The sequence below is a fragment of the Scatophagus argus genome, chromosome 15 (assembly GCF_020382885.2).
Source record: "Scatophagus argus isolate fScaArg1 chromosome 15, fScaArg1.pri, whole genome shotgun sequence".
Classification (NCBI taxonomy): domain Eukaryota; kingdom Metazoa; phylum Chordata; class Actinopteri; family Scatophagidae; genus Scatophagus; species Scatophagus argus.
In genome coordinates, this window is record NC_058507.1 from 3913439 (window position 1) to 3937456 (window position 24018).

At 39.8% G+C, this 24018-nt stretch overlaps 1 protein-coding gene, 1 long non-coding RNA gene and 2 gene segments (V, D, J or C); 1 reads left to right on the plus strand and 3 right to left on the minus strand.

Annotated features, from left to right (window-relative positions):
- Window positions 1-727: 727 nt before the first annotated feature.
- Window positions 728-14090, minus strand: LOC124072204. The segment is given in 7 exon segments: window positions 728-957; window positions 1063-1169; window positions 1346-1375; window positions 1475-1828; window positions 2604-2653; window positions 13636-13933; window positions 14027-14090. Coding segments are annotated over 7 exon segments (906 nt in total).
- The window catches only part of ccdc177 (coiled-coil domain containing 177), a 110053-nt gene continuing 95937 nt past the window's right edge, over window positions 9903-24018 (plus strand). The window contains exon 1 of one of the 2 annotated variants that reach the window (XM_046413414.1): window positions 9903-10362. The gene's annotated coding sequence lies outside the window, so the exon portion shown is untranslated. The remainder of the gene's footprint in view (window positions 10363-24018) is intronic. The other variant, XM_046413413.1, reaches the window with a different exon arrangement.
- LOC124072205 lies at window positions 16600-18996 on the minus strand. The gene is made up of 3 exons (XR_006845462.1): window positions 18385-18996; window positions 17606-18286; window positions 16600-17511 (listed from the first exon to the last, which is right to left on the minus strand). It is a non-coding gene; the product is annotated as an uncharacterized LOC124072205 (long non-coding RNA).
- LOC124072178 lies at window positions 19990-20790 on the minus strand. The segment is given in 2 exon segments: window positions 19990-20309; window positions 20670-20790. Coding segments are annotated over 2 exon segments (441 nt in total).

Genomic DNA, 24018 nt, shown 5'->3' on the forward strand with positions numbered 1-24018 from the left:
CAGGGGGGTTGGTGCAGAGCTGCAGGTGCGAGCCGGAGGTTGTGGTAAAGTGGAAGGTTGCACCTTCGTCATTTCTCAGCACAGAGAGCGATCTGCAGGCTGCTCTGTGACCACATCCTGTCCTCTGCTGTCGCTCTGCACTCCTCTGCAGGGTTTCAAGCCCCCGTTTGTCTGCCTCACCAGCAACAGCTTTGACCTTCTTCTGTACTCGGATCAGAGCGATGATTTCCTGTCGCTGTGTGGCAGACTCCCATTCTCACAACTAAAGAACTCAGAACTCCTTTATGCAGAACATGTAATGAGCTTCTTTCAGTTCATTTGTGCAAAATGGAAAAAACTTGATGTGACTTAAACAAAGAATATTAAAATACAGATTTGTTGATGGAATTTATCTTCAGTCATCTCTCGGTTTGCTCATTGGAAAAACTTGCTCAGACTCAACTGAACCAGTTTCCCTGAGCTCAGATGTTAGAACATATTGAAGAAGTGAAAAAGAGTTTCCTTCTGAGAAAACGGGCAGATTGGCAAGCAGCTAAAAATACCTCGTGAGATGAGAAGAGATGGCAGCAGAGGAGGTTACTGAACGTGTAATCAGGACTGTTGGCAACAACTTACATCTGACAAGTGGGATTTATCTGCCCAAATCAACTGAAGTGATATAAACCGAGTGGAAATCAAGTTTTACTGTCTGTCATCAAGATAAACTGAAACAACATGACTGACGAGATCCTCGGAAATACTTTTATTGAGAAGAAAATGAAGCAAACAAGCCGTTCACAACCACAAAAGAGCATTTATAGAAACGCCAAAGTAGCTTTAAGATAACAAGAATTTCCTTGTCTAACAAACAGGTGTGGAAATAAAACTTTTCAATGTGTATTTACAGGAACCAACATTTCTGATCTCCCAGACTTCATTTGTTCAGCCTCGGCTCAGCTGTCAGTTGTTCTGCTTTCCCTGCAACGGACACAACAGACACAACGTCATGATGTCATGTTTTCATGTTGTGTTTGGTCAAATATTTAATAGTGCAGGTCAGGTGGTTCAGCGTGTGGGACAAACCTGAAGCTTCCACACCAGAAACGCCACAAAGGCTCCATAGATGCTGCTCTTGACGATGAAAACAGCGTAGGAGAGTTTGGCCGTCTGTGTGACCCTCAGATATTTCTCTGCACAAAGTTCAAACATTCAGATGAGCGATTCAAACAGGAAACGTCCAGTGCACTTTGAGGAGACACTTTATCTGTGCGGCTACTCTTAGTTTGTACACGTATGTGTATAAATACTGTGTTAGTGTTGTTTCTTGGACTGTGTTGTGTGCAGAATCACAACATAAAATGGTTACCTCTTGTTATAGCATTTCCTTTAGCTGGAGCTAAGAAACAGATGAGACAGGAGCAGATGATTATTTACACGTATTTCCAATAGCAGAAAGATCTGGTTTGAGTCATTTCTGAGTTCCAAATGGACATACCTTCAACACCATTAATGGAGTCTTCATAAATCTCATAATCCTTTCCATTGTAGAACTGGACCAGACACTTGAATTCTCGGGTGGGTGTGAACCAAGACTCGGCAGGGACCCTCAACCTGCTGGTGATTTTGTAATTCCTTTCACCCTCCGGCCGCAGGGCAGCGTCGTCTGTCGCCACACCTTCGGTGACATTATCCCCATCGATCTGCCAGAACACACTGACATGGTCTGGGTAGAATTCACTTGCCACACAAACTAAGGTCTTCTTTCTTTTGCTGTCTTTTTTGTTCCGACACTCATTTAACGAAGGTGGAAGCACTTTCACTGTTGGTGGTTCAGGTTTACGGTCATCTTCTGCAAGACAAAGGACATAAATCATTACGTCAAAGCTGCTTGCTGCAGAGAACAAGTGTGAACTAAGTCCAGTGTAAACATGACATCTTAATGCCTGAAGTTAGACATGAATGTCTGGTACGAAAAGACACACTGAACCTTGAACACCAAGTAAAGCTTGATCATTGCAGGCTGCAGAGTTCCAGCTCTCAGAGTTCAAGCTGACTGTCATTCACATTTCATTTCTTCAGTCAAATGTTGGATTTCATTGCAGAGATCTTACCAAGAACTGTTAGCCTGGTTCCCTCTCCAAACTCGGCAGGATACGTGTTGGAGCACACAGCTGACTCGCATGTAAAAAACTGTCAAAGTTCTGACTGAAACTTACAACAGCACAGTGCTGCTCCAGGAAATGAGTGAATAAACCTAAAAACGTTACGATCCTAAACGTCACATTTGTCTGATTAAAGCTGAGCCAAAGTCACAAGACAAACATGAATGCATATTATGTTTTATATTTTCTTACCCAACACTGTCAGTCTGGTGCCACTGCCAAAGTAAGCAGGGTCGTAGTTGTTCACACTGATACGAGGCTGCAGAAAAAACTGCTCAGCCTTTCAGCATTGAAAGCTTTTTCAGTTAAAGCAAAAAGCTTCATGCACACACAAAGGTGGAAACAGGACACAACCATCCCAAATTAGATTTGTTTCTAACAGCATTCAACTTACCAAATAAAGTTTGACTTCATATCTTATGGGATATTCCATGAGTTTATGTTAGCATGTGATTGTCTTACCTAAGACAGTGAGTTTAGTTCCAGCTCCAAAGTAAGCTTCTGACTGTGAACTCACAGTGTTTCACAGAGCTGATAAGAACTCGATGTGAGAGGAATAATCTGGGTTAAGAGCCAAATTGTTTTTCATTGCTGCAGAATACTGACAACATTTGTTTTCTTCAGCACAAACCTCCGCCATAACCTCTTTTGAGCTTTATAAAGAGAATATTTAGATTACCAGCACCAAATCAAAGGTTTAAAGGTATATTTTAATACTGGCCATTGTTTTGTTCTCACGCCCTGTGCAAACAGTGAAGTGGTGAACCATGCTCTGTGAGATTTTTATGTTGCAGGTTTTCTTACCTAAGACAGTGAGTTTAGTTCCAGCTCCAAAGTAAGCCTCATTGTAGGAGCACAGAGACTTTTAGCTGTGACAAAACAACTTCCTACTGCTTTGCTTCATTTATGAGACTAAAACGTAAAATTTTAACTTTTAACTTGATCAAGATTTCATGAACTTTAAAGTGATTTCTTACCTAAAACAGTTAATCTTGTTCCTCCACCAAAGTAAGCCTCTCCAGTACCAGAGTCACAGTGCACTTGTTCAGTGCTCAAAACAGTTCAAGATGCTGCTTTTATTTTGCTTTTTTCTTTTGAGTTTGGGTTAAATATCACTTTCCTTTCAAACTGTTTTTGTAGGTTGCATACAGTACAAACCTCTGAGTTACCACCCTGTTAAGCTTTACATTAACTTACCAAGAACAGTCAGTTTTGTGCCCTGGCCGAAGTAGGCTTCACGCTGACACAGCCTTTAATCCTGAGTACAAAAACCTCTGAGCCAAACTTAAACTGGACTTGGTGCAGCAAATCTCTTCCAGAAAAACTTTGACTTCTTACCTAAAACAGTTAACTTTGTTCCTCCACCGAAGTGAGCTTCATAACCACCAGAGGCACAGTGCAGTTGATCAGTGTTCAAAACATCCCCAGCTGCTGCTTTTACTTTGTCTATAAATTCAGCTTCTTTAAGTGTTTGTTGCATTAACTGTCACGATTCTTTAAATTCTTTAAATCAAAAGCCAACACTGCGGTGTTAATGGAAAACTAATCGCCTGAACAACAGTCCTGCGGACAGAAGTTTTACTTCTCTGACAGATGAATTAAACAGAAGAACTTTTGATGTCTTACTTACCAAGAACAGTCAGTTTTGTTCCCTGGCCGAAATAGGCTTCATAATTGGCACAGCGCTGAAGCTTCACATCAAAAAGCTCTGAGCTGAACTTAAACTACCAGCGTTAACCCAATCCAAACACATTATTGTTTTCAGTGCTCTTCTCCAGTTGCAAAGATGGTTACTTTACATTTGATGGTTACAGTTTTGTCTTGGTTGACTTACCCAAAACAGTCAGTTTTGTTCCTTTTCCAAAGTATGCTTCAGCATTGTCACAGTGTAAAGGTACTGAGCACGAAACTCTTGCATCTTTCTGTACCAGAAATATCTTAGAACAGTGTTTACCAATGCTTTTGTTCCATATTAAAATTTCAAAGCAGCGTGACATCTGTCAAAAAACATTATCAAACTGTAATATTTACCTAAAACTGTCAGTTTGGTTCCTTGGCCAAAGTAAGCAGGATAATTGTAGCTCACAGTGTTTTCACTTCAGCTCAGTATCTCAGGTTTCTTAAAGACACTTTTTTCCGCTTCACTTTCAATCCAACAGTATAACTTTTCTTCTTTGTTGCAGTGAAATGAAGTTCCAAAAGTTTTGACTTACCCAAAACAGTCAGTTTTGTTCCTTTTCCAAAATAAGCTTCGTTTACACCATCACAGTGCAGAAATACTGAGCATGAAACTGACTTGTGTCTTTCTGCACTTGAATTATCTTTGCACAGTGTTTCCCAATACCTCTGTTCATACAAAAGTTCTGAAGTAGTGTGATGTCTGTAAAAATACAGTAATAAACTGTAATATTTACCTAAAACTGTCAGTTTGGTTCCTTGGCCAAAGTAAGCAGGATTAGCATTGTTCACAGTGTTTTCACTTCAGCTCAATATTTCAGCTTTCTTAAAGACACTATTTTTCCTTCACTTTCATTCCAGTAGCTCTTTTTTGAGTTTGTTGCAATGAAGTAAAGTTACGAAAACTCTGACTTACCCAAAACAGTCAGTTTTGTTCCTTTTCCAAAGTGAGCTTCGCTTGCTTGGTTCACAGTGCACAAATACTGAGCATGAAACTCTTGTCTATCTCACTTCCAGAATTATCTTTGCGTACTTTTCCACCAATATTTCTTTTTATACCAAGACTCTGAAGCTTTGTGACATCTGTGAAACAAACATGAACTGTAATACTTACCTAAAACTGTCAGTTTGGTTCCTTGGCCAAAGTAAGCAGGATAACCGGAGGTCACAGTGTTTGCACTTCAGCTCAATATTTCAGGCTTCTTAAAGAAAGCTTTTCCCCTTCACTTTCAATCCAACAATTTAACTGTTTTTTCCTTGTTACAGACCTTGTTACAGACGTCCTGACTTACCCAAAACAGTCAGTTTTGTTCCTTTTCCAAAGTAAGCTTCGTTTGCATTGTCACAGTGCAGAAATGCTGAGCACGAAACTCTTGTGACTTTCTGTATCAGAATTTTGATTCAACAATGTTTACCAGTACTTCTGTTTATACTGAAACTTTAAAGCAGAGTGTGAAAAATCAGTAAATGACTGTAATATTTACCTAAAACTGTCAGTTTGGTTCCTTGGCCAAAGTAAGCAGGATCAGTGTAGCTCACAGTGTTTTCACTTCAGCTCAATATTTCAGCTTTCTTAAAGACACTGTTTTTCCTTCACTTTCATTCCAGTAGTTCTTTTGTGAGTTTGTTGCAGTGAAGTGAAGTTACAAAAACTCTGACTTACCCAAAACAGTCAGTTTTGTTCCTTTTCCAAAGTGAGCTTCAGTTCCTTGGTTCACAGTGCACAAATATTGAGCATGAAACTCTTGTCTATCTCACTACCAGAATTATTTTTGGATATTTTTTCACCAATATTTCTGTTTATACCAAGGCCCTGTGTGACATCTGTGAAAACAACGATGATGTCTGTAAAAGTACAGTAAAAAACTGTAATATTTACCTAAAACTGTCAGTTTGGTTCCTTGGCCAAAGTAAGCAGGCTCAGTGTTGGTCACAGTGTTTTCACTTCAGCTCAATATTTCAGCTTTCTTAAAGACACTATTTTTCCTTCACTTTCATTCCGGTGGTTCTTTTTTGAGTTTGTTGCAATGAAGTAAAGTTACAAAAACTCTGACTTACCCAAAACAGTCAGTTTGGTTCCTTGTCCAAAGTAAGCAGGGTTAGTGGTGGTCACAGTGTTTTCACTTCAGCTCAATATTTCGGATTTCTTAAACACACCTTTTTCCCTTCACTTTCAATCCAACAATTTAACAGTTTTTTCTTTGTTGCAGTGAAATGAAGTTGCAGATGTCCTGACTTACCCAAAACTGTCAATTTTGTTCCTTTTCCAAAGTGAGCTTCGCTTGCTTGGTTCACAGTGCACAAATACTGAGCATGAAACTCTTGTCTATTTCACTGCCAGAATTATCGTTGCATAGTTTTTAACCAATATTTCTTTTTATACCAAGACTCTGAAGCTTTGTGACATCTGTGAAACAAACATAAACTGTAATACTTACCTAAAACTGTCAGTTTGGTTCCTTGGCCAAAGTAAGCAGGCTGATTGTTGGTCACAGTGTTTTCACTTCAGCTCAATATTTCACCTTTTTTAAACACACTGTTTTGTTCCTTCACTTTCCTTCTAATATTTAGATTTCAGTGATCTGTTGTAGTAAAATGAGGTCACAAAATCTTTGACTTACCCAAAACAGTGAGTTTTGTTCCCTTTCCAAAGTGAGCTTCAGCTCCAGTGTCACACTGAAGGCCTCCTCTACCAAAAAGTCACAAAACTTTCCATAATCAGCCTGTTGACATGCAGTCTAATAATCCTGTGGATGAAGAAGGTTCAGACATGCAGGGTGGGCTTCATAACATCCAAAGTGTTTTGTTATTTTGGCAAGGTGAGTAAAAGAAGCATCCAATGCTCCACATATGAACTGAAAGTCATTTTAAAAATGTTTTATCAGCAGATTTCCTGCATATAAACTGAGTTTTCCCGACCAAAGTGTCCTGACATCTTATCCGCCCTCAGATTCTTGATTTTTCTGCTCTGCCAAGTGTGTGAGGCAGCATGTAGCCGTCCACACAACGGCTGCTAATGGGAGGAGGTTTTTGTACGACGGCTCTATGGGATTGTATCACCGTGCCCCCCCTGTCCCCACGGTGAAAAAGCATCACACAAAAACCTGAAGTGTCTTTCGTTCTCCCCTCTCTCCTTCCCCCACCCAGTTTCTCCATATCTCAGCCTCCATCTCTGCCTGCTTGTGAGAGCAGCTGTACAGGTCGGGCTGACTGACGGCTGAACGCCGCAGCCCGACTGCTGCTATTTCTGTGACGGCTAAGAAAAGAAGCAAGAACAGAGGGAAGGAAAAGGGAAGCTGGTCTTTGTTTGTGTTTGTTTGTAGATGTTCAGAGGAAGTGACATCACTGCTGGTCACACCTCTGTATCCACCCAGTTATCAGTGAAGAGAGGAGAAAACATCTATTTAGTAACAGTCACAACTCCACAACTTCACACTGTCTTTGTTGAATATGAAAGACACCACTCAGTTTAATGATTCTTTTTGGTCTTTAAGCTTTCATTTTCTGTTGTTTTTTGCATCATGTACTCATTATGTTTATTTACTACAGCAAAGGGAGGATGTTTTCATTGAGTAAGAGCTGATAAGAACATTGTATGCTGCATGCTGGCACTAAACAGCAGAGTCACAGGGTTTGCAACTAACACAGTGGAGCTACAGAACCAGATATTTCCTTTTGGAGCTGGTAGAGACCAAACCAGAAATTGAATATTAGACAGGTGGCCTGCAGCTCAACTCCAAATGAAATCTAATGTTTCTCTGTCACTACTGGATATATAAATAGTTGTTCTACCACTCCCAAGAAGACAAAATCGTCTGTCAATGCAGATTTACAACAAATAATCAGATAAAATCTGCATAATGATTTTCCAGTGGGCATAACGTTTTGGGTTTTTTTTGTTATTTTTTTACTTTTCTTAATAATGATTATTTAATGAAAGGAGGGCTATAAGGTTATTTCGTTGTTGAACAATATTGACATGCATCCTAAAGTAAAAAAAAAGTATTTCATGCAGTTTTGAGGTCATAAGGGCTCATGGCCATCACTCTTTTCCCCCAGAACTTATTGCATTGCCAGATTTGAATGCTTTTCTGATCCATTTTCCCAACACATTTATTATGTTTAAATAATATGTAGAATCGTTAAATATATGTATAAAATGTATGTCAAATAATACCTGATCTGTTGACAGACTTTGCAAATTAACATTTTGCTTAAAAGGGATGACATAAGGTATTAGCTTGTTCAGAGGGTGATTGTTGTCTCTTTCATTAAGCTACATGAGGAATAATAGTTTATCCTCTGTTATTCCTGTTAAATAAAAATAACTGCACTATGCCAAGAACCAAAAGCTCTGTATTCAGACCATTTCAGATTGCACACTTTAAATGATTTGATTGGCCTCCTCTTTACATACTATGTAATCCTACATGAACCCTGTAGAGGTCAGCATATCCTAACTCGTTGGTCTTGATACACATAAAGCCTGCATGTTGAATTAAGTCATATAAGAAAGTGCAGACTTGAGCACAGAGGGCCACAAATGAGTCACTGTACAGGGCTTTCGTGTTGTGTAAACCTTTTAATGTTCACACCTGCTTTCTTATCTGAACCCATCAGCTTTGTGGTATGCAGTTCTTGTACCTTTTAATGAACCTTTAGTGGAGTTTATCATGCTGTTTATTTTTTAAAAGTTGACAAAGTCGAAATATTAATTGTCCTCATTCATCACCATTCCTTGCCTTCTCCTCCTGGTTTGTTCTTGAGGAAGCTGTATTGCTGCTGCTAAGGCTCTCTGAACCATTGTGCTCTCCGCGATGCACAGTAATACACAGCTGAATCTGAACCTTCAATGTAGTGTATCTGCAGAGACGAGCTAAGCGACGCAGGCTGTGACATGATGTACCTGGACTTGGTGAAGGGAGCTTCAACACTTGCAGCATTTTTACCAAGAGAATATGTTACTAGCTGCATATCCTCACTGATACTTTGTCTGTACCAGTACATGTAGAAATACTGATCACCATCTTGAGCACATTCCAGTGTTACAGCCAGGTCTCCTTCACGGCTGAATACAAATGGAGGCTGGTAAATTTTTACAGGGAAGGAGAAATCTGGAAAATGAGAGAAAAGAGAAGTAAACAGTCAGTGACATGAACAAGAAAACCCTTAATAAAAACAACTGAAACTGAACACTGCAACCAAGAAGACGATCATTGCTGCAACAGTTATACAATTATTAAAAGTTTAAAAAAAATGGATAGACAGCTTTTTGTCTATCCATTTTAATTGATAATATAACTTTTACTAACCAGCTAATTAATTACATATCAAATGTTTTAACTAATTCTATAGCTTTTGTATGAGGAGTTTGTGATGAGTCATCAATAGTTAGGCATCAATCATGCTGTATAATCTAAAGTATTATCTGCAAAAATTGATACAGCAGTTGTAGGTTACAACTGCACCACAGTGGTGGACCGAATACTTTCAGACTTCATTCTGAGTTAACAAATATTTTTTTTTTCCATTTCATTTCATTCATTTCATTTCACCATTCATCACAAAACCTATGATGTAACATCCAACATAATACATTGAGAGTCATCTCAGTTCAAAGTCTGTAAAGGACTTGTGAAATATCCATCTGTCTCATCAGTCACAAATGGTGGGGTATATGTCGCTCTGGTTAAACCAAGAGAGCAAACCCATATTGAAATCAGCAGGGGGGGAGCTAGTTAGCTGTTAACAGTTGGTTAGCAGCAGCTTCCCACTGTGTGTTTGGCTAAGGGACCAAGTGGGTAATTAGCTTACAGTGGAGCTACTCGTGTGAGTTTAATGTTTAATGTGTAGTTTAATGTGAGAAAACAACAGTAAATACCTGTACTCATCGGTACTGTCTAATACTGCTTCAGCAATTGGTGATCACTGATTGACTCCAAATACCTAATTATTATACTGTATGATGAAAACATCTTTATAATTTATTGCTGAAATAATAAGACAGTTACTCCATGTAATGATTAAAAAAATTTAATCAACAGTTTTCAGAATTCATTAATACTTAAAGTCAGGTAAACCCTTTTTTGTTGAAGTGAGCAATTTGAAGATTTCTTTCAAGTGGATGAATCGAACTCCATATTGGAACGAGCATCCAGCCCTCCGAACAGAGATAACGGAACGTGATTGGTCATTGCCTATTGGGCGGGCTTTTTAAATTGATGCCACGCCCACTTGTCGTACCGGTTATTTGCATGTTGAAGCCCTCACAGGGACAAGTAAATTAATGACTTCCTTAATGGCGTAAGATTTATCGCACTTTAAAAACAAGTTTGCCCGCCAACAGTTCAACCGTGTCTCTTCAGGAACAGCTGTGTGAAGGATGCCGGACATTCAGCTGCTCAAACTGCGTTCGTCAGTGTCATTTTGTTCCTCGCTCCAATGTCTGGCCGCAAGTGCTCCCTGAAGTCTTAAAGTGAGGACTCTTCGCCTATGAATCTACTCCCCCCTGAGACGTCGGAAGTTACTGTTTTAGTTTATTAAGGTAAGACTTTGTTTCTTGTGCCAAACATGTGTATTATGAGTCCTGGTGTTGTATGCTTGGCAAAGCTAACGGTTAGGTAGCTGCTAGCTAAAGTTTTACCTGTTCTGCTGTCTTGTGGTTGATCTGTTGTTTGCTGTGTTTGTTTGCCGAAATTGCCAATGAGAGTGAATTAATTTCTTATCATCTCTGAACATCTTTCTTTTTGGCTTAGATGGTTTTCTCCTTGGTTGATTTGCTGAAATGTTAGCCTGCATGTGATTTGGGTGAAGATAGCTTTGTAGCTTATTCCCTCAGATTGTTCTTTAAACTGCTTAAAAGAGGTGTTGATTCAAATGGGAAATGATACTTTTGTCTTTGCCACAATAATGACAACAATATCATTTAAACGCATGGGGGAAAGCTATTTGTTTCCATTTTAAGCTCTGTATCCTTATTTAAATTTTCTCTCTGTGTGTATACTGAATGTTGCTGAGAAACAAAGTTCTTATATGTGTCAACATACTGTACTTAGCCAATAACTTTACTGAGGCAAATTCCATCAGCCTGCAGAGAAAAGAGAACAGAGTTTATAGTGATGGGCTGACGTTAAACCATGTCACTGTGGTCTGGCAGCACAGAAATACACAGCTGAGTCTGAGAGATTTGCACTGTGAAGAATCAGCCCTCCAGTCTGAATGTCTTTTCTTGTAATCTCAAACCGATCTTCAAACAGCTCCTCAGTGACACCAACACTGCCAATGTAGCTGTATCCAACTAACATCATCCGACCACTCTCAGTTTGCTGGTACCACAGCATTATACTTAGACTACTATCATCATGACTGCATTTGAATTCCACCGTGGCCTTTTCAACGGCTATTTTAGGGTGAGAAGTCTGAAATGTTGCACTCTTAGCTCCATCTGTGGGGGAAAAATGGAGAGACAACACTGGTATAATTGCTGTATTCAGTTATCAACACAATTAAAATGTTATTTTTGGTGTTTAGTTTCATTACATGGCAACAAGATGAGAAGAAAGCCAATCGCAACTGGAGACATCCTCAAGGTTTGCTCCTCTGTTGCAAGAGAAATGCAGCTTCGTTCAGTGAGAGTCTGTATTAAGAGAGACACCTCCTCACCCTCAAATTCAAACATCTCACTTAGAGCACAAAGATGAGGGTTTTTAGTGAGGGAGTGGCATTAAACCACATCACTGTGTACTAGCAGCGCAAAAGTACACAGCAGAGTCTGAGAGGTTCACACTCTGAATAATCAGGGCTCCTGTTTGCACGTCTTTTCTTGTGATCTCAAACCGATCTTTAAACTTTTCCTCGTAGTTGGGGTCGTTGCCCATGTTGCTGTATCCAATGAGGCTCATCAAACCCGTCTCTTTTTGTTGGTACCAGAACATTAAATAGAGGTTGCTGTCGTCATGACTACATTTAATTTCTGTCCTGGCCTTGTCGTCGACTATTCTGGGAAGTGATGGCTGAAATGTCACACTCTCGGCTCCATCTGTAGGGAAAACACAGATTTTAGTGGATACAGAAGAAATTTGTGTAATTGCTTCATGAAATTAAAACCTCAGTGAGATTTTTAGTTTTGCCGCTAATTTCATTACATGGAAGCCAGACAAGAAGAAATCCAATCACAGCCGGAGACATTTTCAAGTTTGAGGCTCTGATGGAGAACATAGCTTCCTCCAGTGATGTACCAGGAGAGACGCCGCCTCTCCCTCACAGCCAAACGTCTCAGTTAGAGCACAAAGATGAGGGTTTTTAGTGAGGGAGTGGCATTAAACCACATCACTGTGTACTAGCAGCGCAGAAATATACAGCAGAGTCTGAGAGATTCACACTCTGAATAATCAGGGCTCCTGTTTGCACGTCTTTTCTTGTGATCTCAAACCGATCTTTAAACTTTTCCTCGTAGATGGGGTCACTTCTCACATAGCTGTATCCAATGAGGCTCATCAAACCCGTCTCTTTTTGTTGGTACCAGAGCATTACATTCATGCTGCTGTCATCATGACTACATTTAATTTCTGTCCTGGCCTTGTCGTCGACTATTCTGGGAAGAGATGGCTGAAATGTCACACTCTCGGCTCCATCTGTAGGGAAAACACAGATTTTAGTGGATACAGAAGAAATTTGTGTAATTGCTTCATGAAATTAAAACCTTGTGAAATCAGTGAGATTTTTAGTTTTGCCGCTAATTTCATTACATGGAAGCCAGACAAGAAGAAATCCAATCACAGTCAGAGACATTTTCAAGTTTGAGGCTCTGATGGAGAACATAGCTTCCTCCAGTGATGTACCAGGAGAGACGCTGCCTCTCCCTCACAGCCAAACGTCTCAGTTAGAGTAAAAAGATGAGGGTTTTTAGTGAGGGAGTGGCATTAAACCACATCACTGTGTACTAGCAGCGCAGAAGTAAACAGCCGAGTGTGACAGGTTTGCACTGTGAATGATCAGCGTTCCTCTCACTGTGTTTTGTCTTGTTAGCTTGAATTGTTCTTCAAATTGGCCCTCATAGTTTTGGGAGTTTTCATATCCATACCCGATGAGGGTCAGAGAAGAACTATCTTTTTTTTGCTGGTACCAGAACATCATTAGGAGGGAGTTATCGTCATGGTTGCAGTCAATCCCGACCTCACTGCTCTCCTTCACTATTTGTGGGGGAGATTGCTGAAATGTAACAGCATTCACATGACCTGTGGAGGAAGCAGAGTTAGATTAAAGCATCAGACAAGGAGGCAATACAGTATTTATATGACATGATTTTTAAACATTCTTAACATAGTTTTATGTAATTCAGAATGAAGTTTGAGATCTTACGTGAAAACCAGATGAAGAGAAAAACAAATGTGTATATAGGTGAAGACATTGTCAACAACTAATGTGAAGAAAATGTAGGGCTTGAGGTAATGAGGGAGGGCAGTGTCTGTGAATCCATCACCTAGTTCTCTTGATAAATGTGTCATGTCATGTTCTGTGCCTCCACCTATTGGTTGAATCTGTTCAGGACATTTTCAACAAAACACAAACATAGACAGTATTGAAAGTATTGAAATACATGATAAACAATGTATTTTTTATTTTAGAGCCTGCTAAATAGTCCTGTTTTTTCTTTCTACCTTCCTTCCATCCATTATTATTAGTGAAACAAATGTTTAGTAAAAATGACTGATGTCTCCTCCTTTGTTTGATTATTATTAATGTGAGTCAGGTATCAGAACAAAAAAACAGCCTCAATGCTGTATGTTTTTGTCACAGTCTTGAGGTCTGCCACAACACTGTGTGACTGGCAGCACACAGATAAACAGCCTCATCTTCCTTCTGAATGCTGGATATTGTCAGAGACCACTTCTTGTCCTTCGATTCTGCCTGAAAACCAGATTTGAATCCTTCTTCAAAGTTTGCGTTGCCTGCTACTATGTACACTATTAACTGAAAACCTTTTCCTCCTTTCCTATACCAGTACAGATATTGATAATCTGTATTATTCTGGTAGCAATGCATTTCTGCCAAGCCACTGGAAAGATTGGAGATGTAGGGGGGCCACTGAGTGATCAGCACAGACTGAGAGAAGCCTGAAACACAGAAAACGGAAAAGCTTTTAACGGCATGGTAAACCAGTATTTACTACATCACCTCAATATTAGTTAAATCTAGGTTAAATGTACCTGTAGCCCAAAGCATACAGAAAGTCAAGGTGGTGAAGACTGAGATCATTTTGACCGAGGAAATTAATGAAAATCCAAAGAGCCAACGCTTCCCTTCCCAAGGAGGGAAAGACATCAGAATTGCCACCAAGTTTGAAAGACCAGCGAGAAACACCGAGCAGAGTTGCCAAGGTTCATTAGCATTAGGGAGGAGTTGTGTTTGTTTTTCTTGAGGTGTAGAACGTGTAACAGTAGCAGGTCTGGCTTTTATACCTTTTTTTTTTTTTCTTTTTTTTTTTTGTCCTCTCGGAGCAGGAATAGAAACTGCAGAGGCTGCTGAGTGAGAACGTACTTCTTTCTTTTATAACCTCTTTGTCAAGCCGTTAAGTCATGCAGGTGCATGTTTGATATTGGAGGCCACCATCTTTTTTGTAAAGGAGCCAGAGGAGTTGAAACACTGTGCTTACTCGCTGCACAGAAGTACTCTGCACTGTCTTTTGGTTTTATGTTAGATATGACGAGCTCAGCCCGGCCCTTTGAATGGCCTGTTATGTTGAAGCGTGCTTCAAAGTTCTTCTCAAGGTTTGGGTTTTCATAATGGAGCAGTCCAATCAACTCCATGGACCTTTGGGCTCCTGCTGACTTGTGCTGGTACCAAAACATGTAGGGATAGTTGTTGTCTCCATGGTAACATTCGAGACGGGCTTCTGTTTGTTCAGGTTTTATCAGAAGATTGAGAGATTGTTGGATCACGAGCGATGATGACACAAAGTCTATAGGACAAAAATAAAAACTTATTGCAAACAGAAATTTCTTTTAGTGTCCCAAGAAATTTTGCATATTGTACATTTCTTACCTGTGAGCAAAATCAGGGATAAAAATAAAATGACAAACATTTTTTTTTTTCTTTAAGAAAATCCTCATGTAGCCAGAGTCTTGTGGTGGCTCAAATTGTAACTGTGGCTTGAACAGAGATAAGCAAATTCATTAGAGTAGGTACATTTGTAATGAGGAAGGAGGAGTTTCAAGCTGCGTGTGTTTCCACTGCTCTCTGCTGTTCAGTGCAGTGATGATCAGACAGTTGGTGGAGTCGTCTGTTACAAAAAACGTTCAAACCAAGTGGCACATAAATGAAGCCAACAGGGAAGCTTGTTGAGGCTCGTCTCCAAAGCAAGTAAAGCCCAACTTTACAGCAGAAATAAACCTGTTTACAGCCTGGTACAAAAACAAATTTTGGTCACAGCTAATTTTGCAATTCATGACAGTTGTATGGCATTAAATAATATTAAAGCTGTGGCCGATTTTTGTGACAGTGTTTCGAGTTTATATTCTGTTTTACTTGGTAATTGTACACAGTAACAGGATGCAAAAAAGTCTCAGAGTTTTCATACTGTGTCACATGTCTTTCATTGGTTTCCTGTTGGTGTGCAGTTATCTGCTGGATCATTAATGGAGGTTTTTGTATGAGACAGTCACTGTCTTTATTACTGTGCATACTTGCTGCTCCAAAATATTCTCCGCTGTCTTTAGGGTGTCTCGGCTTCAGGATGTGAAGATAAGCTGTTTTCTCTCCATCTCCACTCACATTAAAGTGGCTTTGAAATGTTGGCTCAACCTTAGGAGTTTTATAGCTCATGTAACCAATCAGCTTCAGGGAAGTGTCTCCTGCTGAACGCTGATACCACAGAATAGTGTCATAGTTCGAGATGTGATGTGTGAGGCTCAGGTTGACTTGCTCATTTGGTTTCAACAGCATTTGAGTTGGAGTCTGAGACACTTGTTTTTCTTTATTGAGGTAAACTCCTGTAAAAAGATCAAGACACAATGTTAACAAATGCTAGCAAGTAAGTATTTTGAGAGATGATTTCAAACTGAATAGAGAAAAGTGTCTTTATGGATGTACCATACCTTTGATCCAGAGCAAAGTAATGATGGCTATGATGAGACGTGATGGCATCATGATGAATGTGAAGGAGCAGCCAGAGTCTCTGCTGTGCTTTGTGGATCAGAAGGAGGAGCAGGAAGTGACGCAGAGAAATCAGAATATACGTTGATAATGGGAAACTTTCTTTCCTTCAGTCTGATAGGAGGACAATGGGAGGAGGATAAATTGCTTTTTGCTCCACATACACTATTTGAACCACTCTGAGGCTTTTCTATTGCACTATTAAAATAAAAAAAAAAATTGGATGTTTAATACAGAAAAGTGGGATAGTAATTGTCATTCTGTTATATCCACAGTCAATTTCCAGAGCTCATTTAAGATAATTTACTGTTTCCCATACTTTCAGAGGAGAGAGAGAGATAATGACGGGAAGAGGTTTTTGTCAAGAGCAGATGGGTGTTTGATGTACTGTGGCTTACTAGCAGCGCAGAAGTATGTCGCAGTGTGTTCAACTGCTTTTAGATTGATTATGGAAAGTGAACCATTTTTTGTTTCAGCACTCAGTTCTCCAGTTAATTGGAAGTGTTTTCTAAATGGTTCTTCCACGCTGTCATTTCTGAACTGTGCATATCCATATCCAATGAGTTTCAGAGCTTTGTCTCCAGGTGACTGTTGGTACCACAGCATCACTCTGTAGTCACTTTGTTCATGAGTGCAGATAAGCTGCACGTCTTCACCAGCCTTTCTGATGACAGCAGGAGGAGACTGATGGACCTGAATCCCCAGAGAAATACCTGCTGTAAGCAGAGATGGACAGACTGAGTTTAGATGAGAAGGTAAACAGTGCAGGACATCTTAGTTGAGAATGAAGCTGTTGTTACCTGTGAGGAAACAGCAGAAGAGGAATTTAATCATCACGTAGAGATCTGACATGGAGCACTGAGTTAAGTGCTTAATGATGACAGGCCGTTTGTGCTTCCTCACTAAACTGAGTCGCATTTCAGTGTGAAGCAAATGTGATGTGGAAAGGAGGAGTGGCTTCATCTAGTTTCATATCAAACTGATGAACGCTCTTCCTTTCACCCGACTGACCAACAGAAATGTTCTTCTTTTGGCAGATCTCGCTACATTTTAGTCGAATTTGGTTAAATTAGAATAAACCACAAAAAAATTGACTGATGGTGATGTGACTGCATCAAACCAAAACACAACCACAAAAGCAGGTGTCAGAGAGCAGTTGGTTCAAACCCTGATAAAAGATGGTGAAGAGTTTTTGTAAAGTTCAGAGGGGATTTTTGTCAGTGTGCTTCACTGGCTGCACAGTAGTAAACTGCACTGTGATTTTCTTTGACATCTTTGATTATGAGAGAGCCATTCTTTGCTGTGCTCCCACTCAGATCTCCAGCGATGTTAAAATCTTCTTTATACAACTCTTCCATAGTATCTTTGTCGTTGTATAAATATCCAATCAGTTTCATAGCTGTGTCTCCTGGTGACCGCTGGTACCAGAGCATCACCCAGTAGTCAGTCTTTTCATGCCTGCAGAAAATGTGCACTTTGTCACCAGGGTTTGTGATGAGATCAGAGTGAGACTGACGGACCTCAAGACCCAAACATCCACCTGGATAAAACAAAAGTATAGAACCAACTTAGTTTCACTGTGGTAGATTCAGTAAACTAATGTTTCCACCAAGAAATGAGCTAAAACTGTTTACCTGCCACACAACAGACGAGGAGAAAGTAGATCATTTTGTCCTCCTTCAAAAATAAAAGCAGTTACTTGAAACCTTCACATGACCTGTTGGACCACATATGACAAAGCTTAGCAGATCAGAATGAGTGTTAATCTGTGAGAGATGCAGACTGAGTTGATGCCTCCACTGAGCTGAGTGAGGTGTGAAGAGGAAAGGAAAGTGATGAAGAAACATCCTCACTGGGCTGCACATTAGCAGGCAGAGATGGAAGCTTGAGAGCAAATGCAGCTGGCTGGGAGGAGTCTGTTCAAGGTGTCATTTGAAACCAGAACGTGGATAAGATTCAGTAGTTTTTGTATAAAGGAGACACAGACTGCAGTCACTGTGCATAGCTGGCTGCACAGTAGTAAACTGCACTGTGATTTTCTTTGACACGTTTGATTATGAGAGAGCCATTCTTTGCTGTGCTCCCACTCAGATCTCCAGCAATACTGAAATCCTCTTTATATGGCTCTTCCATAGTATCTTTGTCGTAGTTCAAATATCCAATCAGTTTCATAGCTGTGTCTCCAGGTGACTGCTGGTACCAGCGCATCAGTGTGTAGTCAGTCTTATCATGGCTGCAGGAAATCTGCCCTTTGTCACCAGGGTTTGTGATGAGCTCAGAGGGAGACAGACGGACTTCAAGACCCAAACATCCACCTGGGTACAGACAAAAAGAGAAAATTTTTTTAACATGACAGATAATAAAGGAAAACATTGCAATATTCAAAGTAATTAATACTTTTTCAAGTTATTACCTGGTAGGCACCACAAAAATAGAAGGGAGATCATTCTGCCTTTGTCACACATTAAATATATGAATAAGCTTTTAGATGATATGCAAAAGTGTGTTTCTGGAATTTGAGGTCACTTCATACAGATAGTTGCCATGTGTGTTGAGAATGTATTTATGGTTCAACTGAGATAACTTTGGTTTAAAGAGGAAAAGGAAATTGCGACGAACCACCGTCACTGTCCACACAAATGTGAAATCTTCAAATGCAGCTTGCTGGGAGGAGCTCTCCCTCTGAGTGAAGAATCATGTTCAATATTTCCTTGACTTGTGGCACTGCATTAACAATGTTCTAATCTATGTCCTCTAATGCAAATTAAATTAACTACTGGGTTACCAAACTAACAGTCTAATTAAGAATGTGGGGGTTAACATCGTGACAGAAAATAATAAACGTGAGCTGAATATCTCCACCCATGTGTTAAACAGATTCTAATAAATTATACAGAACTGCCCTTACCACTGTTTATGACACACAGTATTTCCTAATCATTGATCTCACGCCTATAGTGCTCTAGACTGCATTTAGAGGTGGGAGTGATAGGAATGCGTCTTTGCGGCTCCTTGTGGCAGAAAAGAGAACATTTTAGCTCCTGTAAGGCTGGAGGGCAGCATCTGCCATTAGTGGTTTCTCATTTGGTTGAGGAAAGAAACACAGGTGCTCTGGAAGGGAGAAGTGGATTTACTTCAACAAATTGATATCATTATGCTTCTTTTCCTAGTTTCCTAGTACTATTTTATATATATATATATATATATATATATATATATATATATATATACTATTATACAACAGACTTGAAACACTGCCACATAAGTTGAAGTTATGACTGTGCCAAACCAAATTCCAGCCACAGAAACAGGTGTTTAAGAACTTGTCTTGTTCAAACCACTGCTGATAAATACTTGTGAAGAGTTTTTGTAAACTCCAGTGGGGATTTTAATCAGTGTGCTTTGCTAGCTGCACAGTAGTAAACTGCTCCCTGCTTAAGTCCGGTGACTTGGGTGATTAGAGAGCCATTCTTTGCTGTATCTCCACCCAAATCTCCAGTGATATTAAAATCTTCTTTATATGACTCTTCCATGGTGACAGCTTTGTAGTTCAAATATCCAATCAGTTTCATAGCTGTGTCTCCAGGTGACCGCTGGTACCAGAGCATCATCCTGTAGTCAGTCTTATCATGGCTGCAGAAAATGTGCACTTTGTCACCAGGGTTTGTGATGAGATCAGAGGGAGACTGACGGACCTCAAGACCCAAACATCCACCTGGGAAAGAGAAAATCAGTGAGCAACACATAAAGCAACAGATGAAGTGTTATTGCTGAAAGGTCAAAGCGATTACCAAGCAGCCAAGATAAAACGAATAATGTGTGCATGTTGAGCTCCTGTCTGAATGAACACAGATCACTGAGCGGCTCTGTTTACTGTAGTCTCTTTATCAGCTCCCTCCTGTCTGCACCAGATGGATTAAATGTCATTTGCATGTGTCCAATCGAGTGTTTCTGGATCTCCAGCTCCACCTACTGGAGAGATAGAAAAGTCAAAATCAACCAGTTTTTGCTCAGCTTCTCAGCTTCTCACATCACTGTGTTTGCTGTTGGCACAGAGATACAAACCGCTGTCCTGAGGCTTCAGGTCTTTCACAGTGAGAGCCCCGGTCTGTGCGTCATCTTTGACGGCTGAATATTTGGTTTGAGGATGATCTCCATAGTCTGGATTTCCTCCCAAAGCTGTGTACACAATGAGGGTCATGGTCTCCCCTGGACGCTGCCTGTACCAGTACATCTGGTTATAACTGACATCTTTGTTGTGTCTGCAGTTCATCTGGGCAGATTTGGACTCATAACTCCAGCTGATGGCAGGTTGTTGGGTCACATCCTGGCAATGAACTGTGGAAAGAAAACACAACATCCAGTACAAGTTCTGTCACTAATGTAACAAACTGAACTCACATATTGTGCTTAACAAAAGTTTACTGATTTCAGTGTTCAGTCAGACAAAATTTGTGTGCACTAGTTATTAAAACTTCTCTTTTTTTTCTGCGTTAACTGAACTGAATTTTAAGCCCAGGTCAAAATTTAATCTAAATGTTGGTTTGAATTAGAAAAAAATCTGTGCTGTCAATAAACATGAGAACCAAAATAAAACTTAATAAAAGCCTCTTTGCATTGGGGAAAAAAGCAAATTTTAAATAAATAACTACAAAACCTACACATCTGTTATGCTGTTACCCCGTTTAGTTATTGTACCTTGAAACCACAAAGCTGAGAGAACAAATGTGATGCAAATCTCAACCACCATATCGATGCTCTCATAATGAAGACTGAACTTCTGAGGCTGCTTTTTGTAATGGGAGGACGTTAACGACATCGCTCCACAGAAAGGACCTCCCATTATAATCTCCGATCTTAATAACTTGAAAGACCAACATTGGTTAGAGTGGCTTATTCCAGGTGCCAGGATCTGTGAGCTGTGTTCCACAGGTGGGAAAAAAACAACGAGTGAGAGTTTTTGTACTGAGGAGCAGCGACATGTAGCACCGTGTTAACTAGCAGCACAGAAGTACACTGCACTGCTGTTCACGTCTTCAATTGTTAGTGTGCAATTCTGGCCTTTATTTGCACTCCCTTCTATCTTCACGTTCACTCCAGTCTCTGTGTTTGGAGCGTTTACAACCATGTATCCCAGGAGCTGTAGTTGTCTGTTTGTTTGTTTGTACCAGAGGATTCTGTTATAGTTCTCTATGCTGTGTGAACACTTTATTTTGGCTCTTTCTCCCTGGTTGTTATATATTTCAGGTGGATTCTGGTAGACTTGGTCACTGAGAGAAGAACCTGTTGAAAATGGATCAAGAAAGCATGAGATATAATACAAACATGAGCATAAAAACGACATCAACCATAAACCAACAAATTTTGTTGAAAATTTAAATCTGAAATGATTTTTATAATGACGTTACCTGAAGCCAGAATTGTATTAACAGTAAAGCTTAGTAATAAGATGATCATGTTGTGGTCTAAGTGTTTAGTAAAGTTGAAGAAAATGATAAAACAGAATTTTATCGCTACTGTATGAATCATCATGTTTTCCTCAGTGTGCCAATGGTTATAATGATAATTTCCAGCATCCTCTTTGAGTAAACCCTCCTATCAGTAAACCATCATGAAGTCATTGAATGGGTGGTGTCATATTGCACCCTGTCTTAACATTATAACCATCGCTGAACTGTATGGCACTAACTAATTATCAAGGTCTGATTAAAAATACATCACCACCTAGTGGGATGAAGGAATACAGCTGCAAGAGGCTGTGAGCTGTAGTACAGACATGAAAACACTGTGATGGGAGGTTTTTGTACTGAGGAGCAGTGATGTGTAGCACTGTGTTAACTAGCAGCACAGAAGTACACTGCACTGCTGTTCAGGTTGAGTTTTTCAATTATTAATGTGCAGTTCTGGTCTTTTTCTGCACTTCCTTCTATCCTCACATCCACTCCACTCTCTGGCTTTCCAGTGCCTACATACAGGTATCCCAGGAGCTGCAGTTGTCTGTTTGACTTCTTGTACCAGAGGATTAGATCATAGCTTTGAATCCTGTGTAAACAGTTTATTTTTGCTGTTTCTCCAGGTTTGTTGTACATGTCGGGTGGAGTCTGGTAGACTTGGTCACTGAGAGAGGAACCTGTTGAAAAACACAGCATGAACATTAATACTGGTGAATTAAAAAACTAAAAAATGGAAAATGATGGAAAAACAGCTGAAAAGCAGCAGTACATCGGACTGGATGTTCAAAAAATGTCTAAACACAATTTGTCGAAAAAGTAGTTTAAATCATGGAAAACAGTGTTGATGACATTACCTGACACCTGAATGGAGTTTAAAGTTATGCAGATGAATAAGATGATCATTTTGTGTTTTTCCTGAGTGTTCAGCTGTTTTGTAGAAAATTCGATCAAAATCAGATAATCAGTTTTTGTTACAATGAATGAAACAGAGTATTTGCAACCTTCTTTTGGCCTGAACCCTCCCAAGTCATTAGGTGGGTGGTGTCAGTGTGGATCCTGCTCTTCTAGAAATTCTAATTCATGTTAACCACCTCTGAAACACCTCTAGCCTCAGTATAAAGATGTGAGTAATGATATGCTGAGGAGGGAACACAGGTGTAAGGGGCTGTGAGCTGTGATGATGATAAAAATGTGTTTGATGGGAGGTTTTTGTACTGAGGAGCAGTGACATGCAGCACTGTGTTAACTAGCAGCACAGAAGTACACTGCACTGCTGTTCAGTTTTTCAGTTGTTAATGTGCAGGTCTGGTCTTTTTGTGCACTTCCTTCAATCTTCACATCCACTCCAGTCTCTGGATATCCAGTGCCTCCAAACAGGTATCCCAGGAGCTGCAGTTGTCTGTTTGTTTGTTTATACCAGAGGATTCGGTTAAAGCTGTCTATACTGTGTGAACACTGTATTTTGGCTGTTTCTCCCTTGTTGGTGTATATTTCAGGTGGATTCTGGTAGACTTGGTCACTGAGAGAGGAACCTGTTGAAAAGGATCAAGAATGCATGACATAAAATAAAAACATGAGCATAAAAACCACATCAAATCAAAAATAATTTTGATTTTACCTGACACCATAATTGTATTAAAACTAAAGCTTAGTAATAAGATGATCATGTTGTGTTCTAAGTGTCTGCGTATGTTGAAGAAATTAATCATTTTCCTGCTACTGTATGAATCATCATGTTTTCTTCAGTGTATCAGCAGTTATAATGATAATTTCCCACCTCCTCTTTTAGTAAACCCTCCTATCAGCAAATCATGATGACGTCATTATGTGGGTGGTGTCACTGAACTGTTTGACATGATCTCAGTATGAAGGTGTGATTAAAGACATAGCACCACCTACTGGAGGGAAGGAATACAGCTGCAAGAGGCTGTGAGCTGTAGTACAGACATGAAAACACTGTGATGGGAGGTTTTTGTACTGAGGAGCAGTGATGTGTAGCACTGTGTTAACTAGCAGCACAGAAGTACACTGCACTGCTGTTCAGGTTGAATTTTTCAATTATTAATGTGCAGTTCTGGTCTTTTTCTGCACTTCCTTCTATCCTCACATCCACTCCAGTCTCTGGCTTTCCAGTGCCTACATACAGGTATCCCAGGAGCTGCAGTTGTCTGTTTGACTTCTTGTACCAGAGAATTTGATCATAGCTTTGAATCCTGTGTAAACAGTTTATTTTGGCTGTTTCTCCAGGTTTGTTGTACATGTCGGGTGGAGTCTGGTAGACTTGGTCACTGGGAGAGGAACCTGTTGAAAAATACAACATGAACATTAATACTAACGAATTAAAAAACTAAAAATGTAAAATGATGGAAAAACAGCTGAAAAGCAGCAGTACATCAGATTGGATGTTCAAAAACGGAATTTTGAGTTTTGATGACATTACCTGACACCTGAATGAAGTTTAAAGTTATGCAGATGAATAAGATGATCATTTTGAGTTTTTCCTGAGTGTTTGGCTGTTTTGTAGAAAATTCAATCAAAATGAGATAATCAGTTTGTTGTTGTGATGAATGAAAGACAGAGTGTTTCCATCCTTC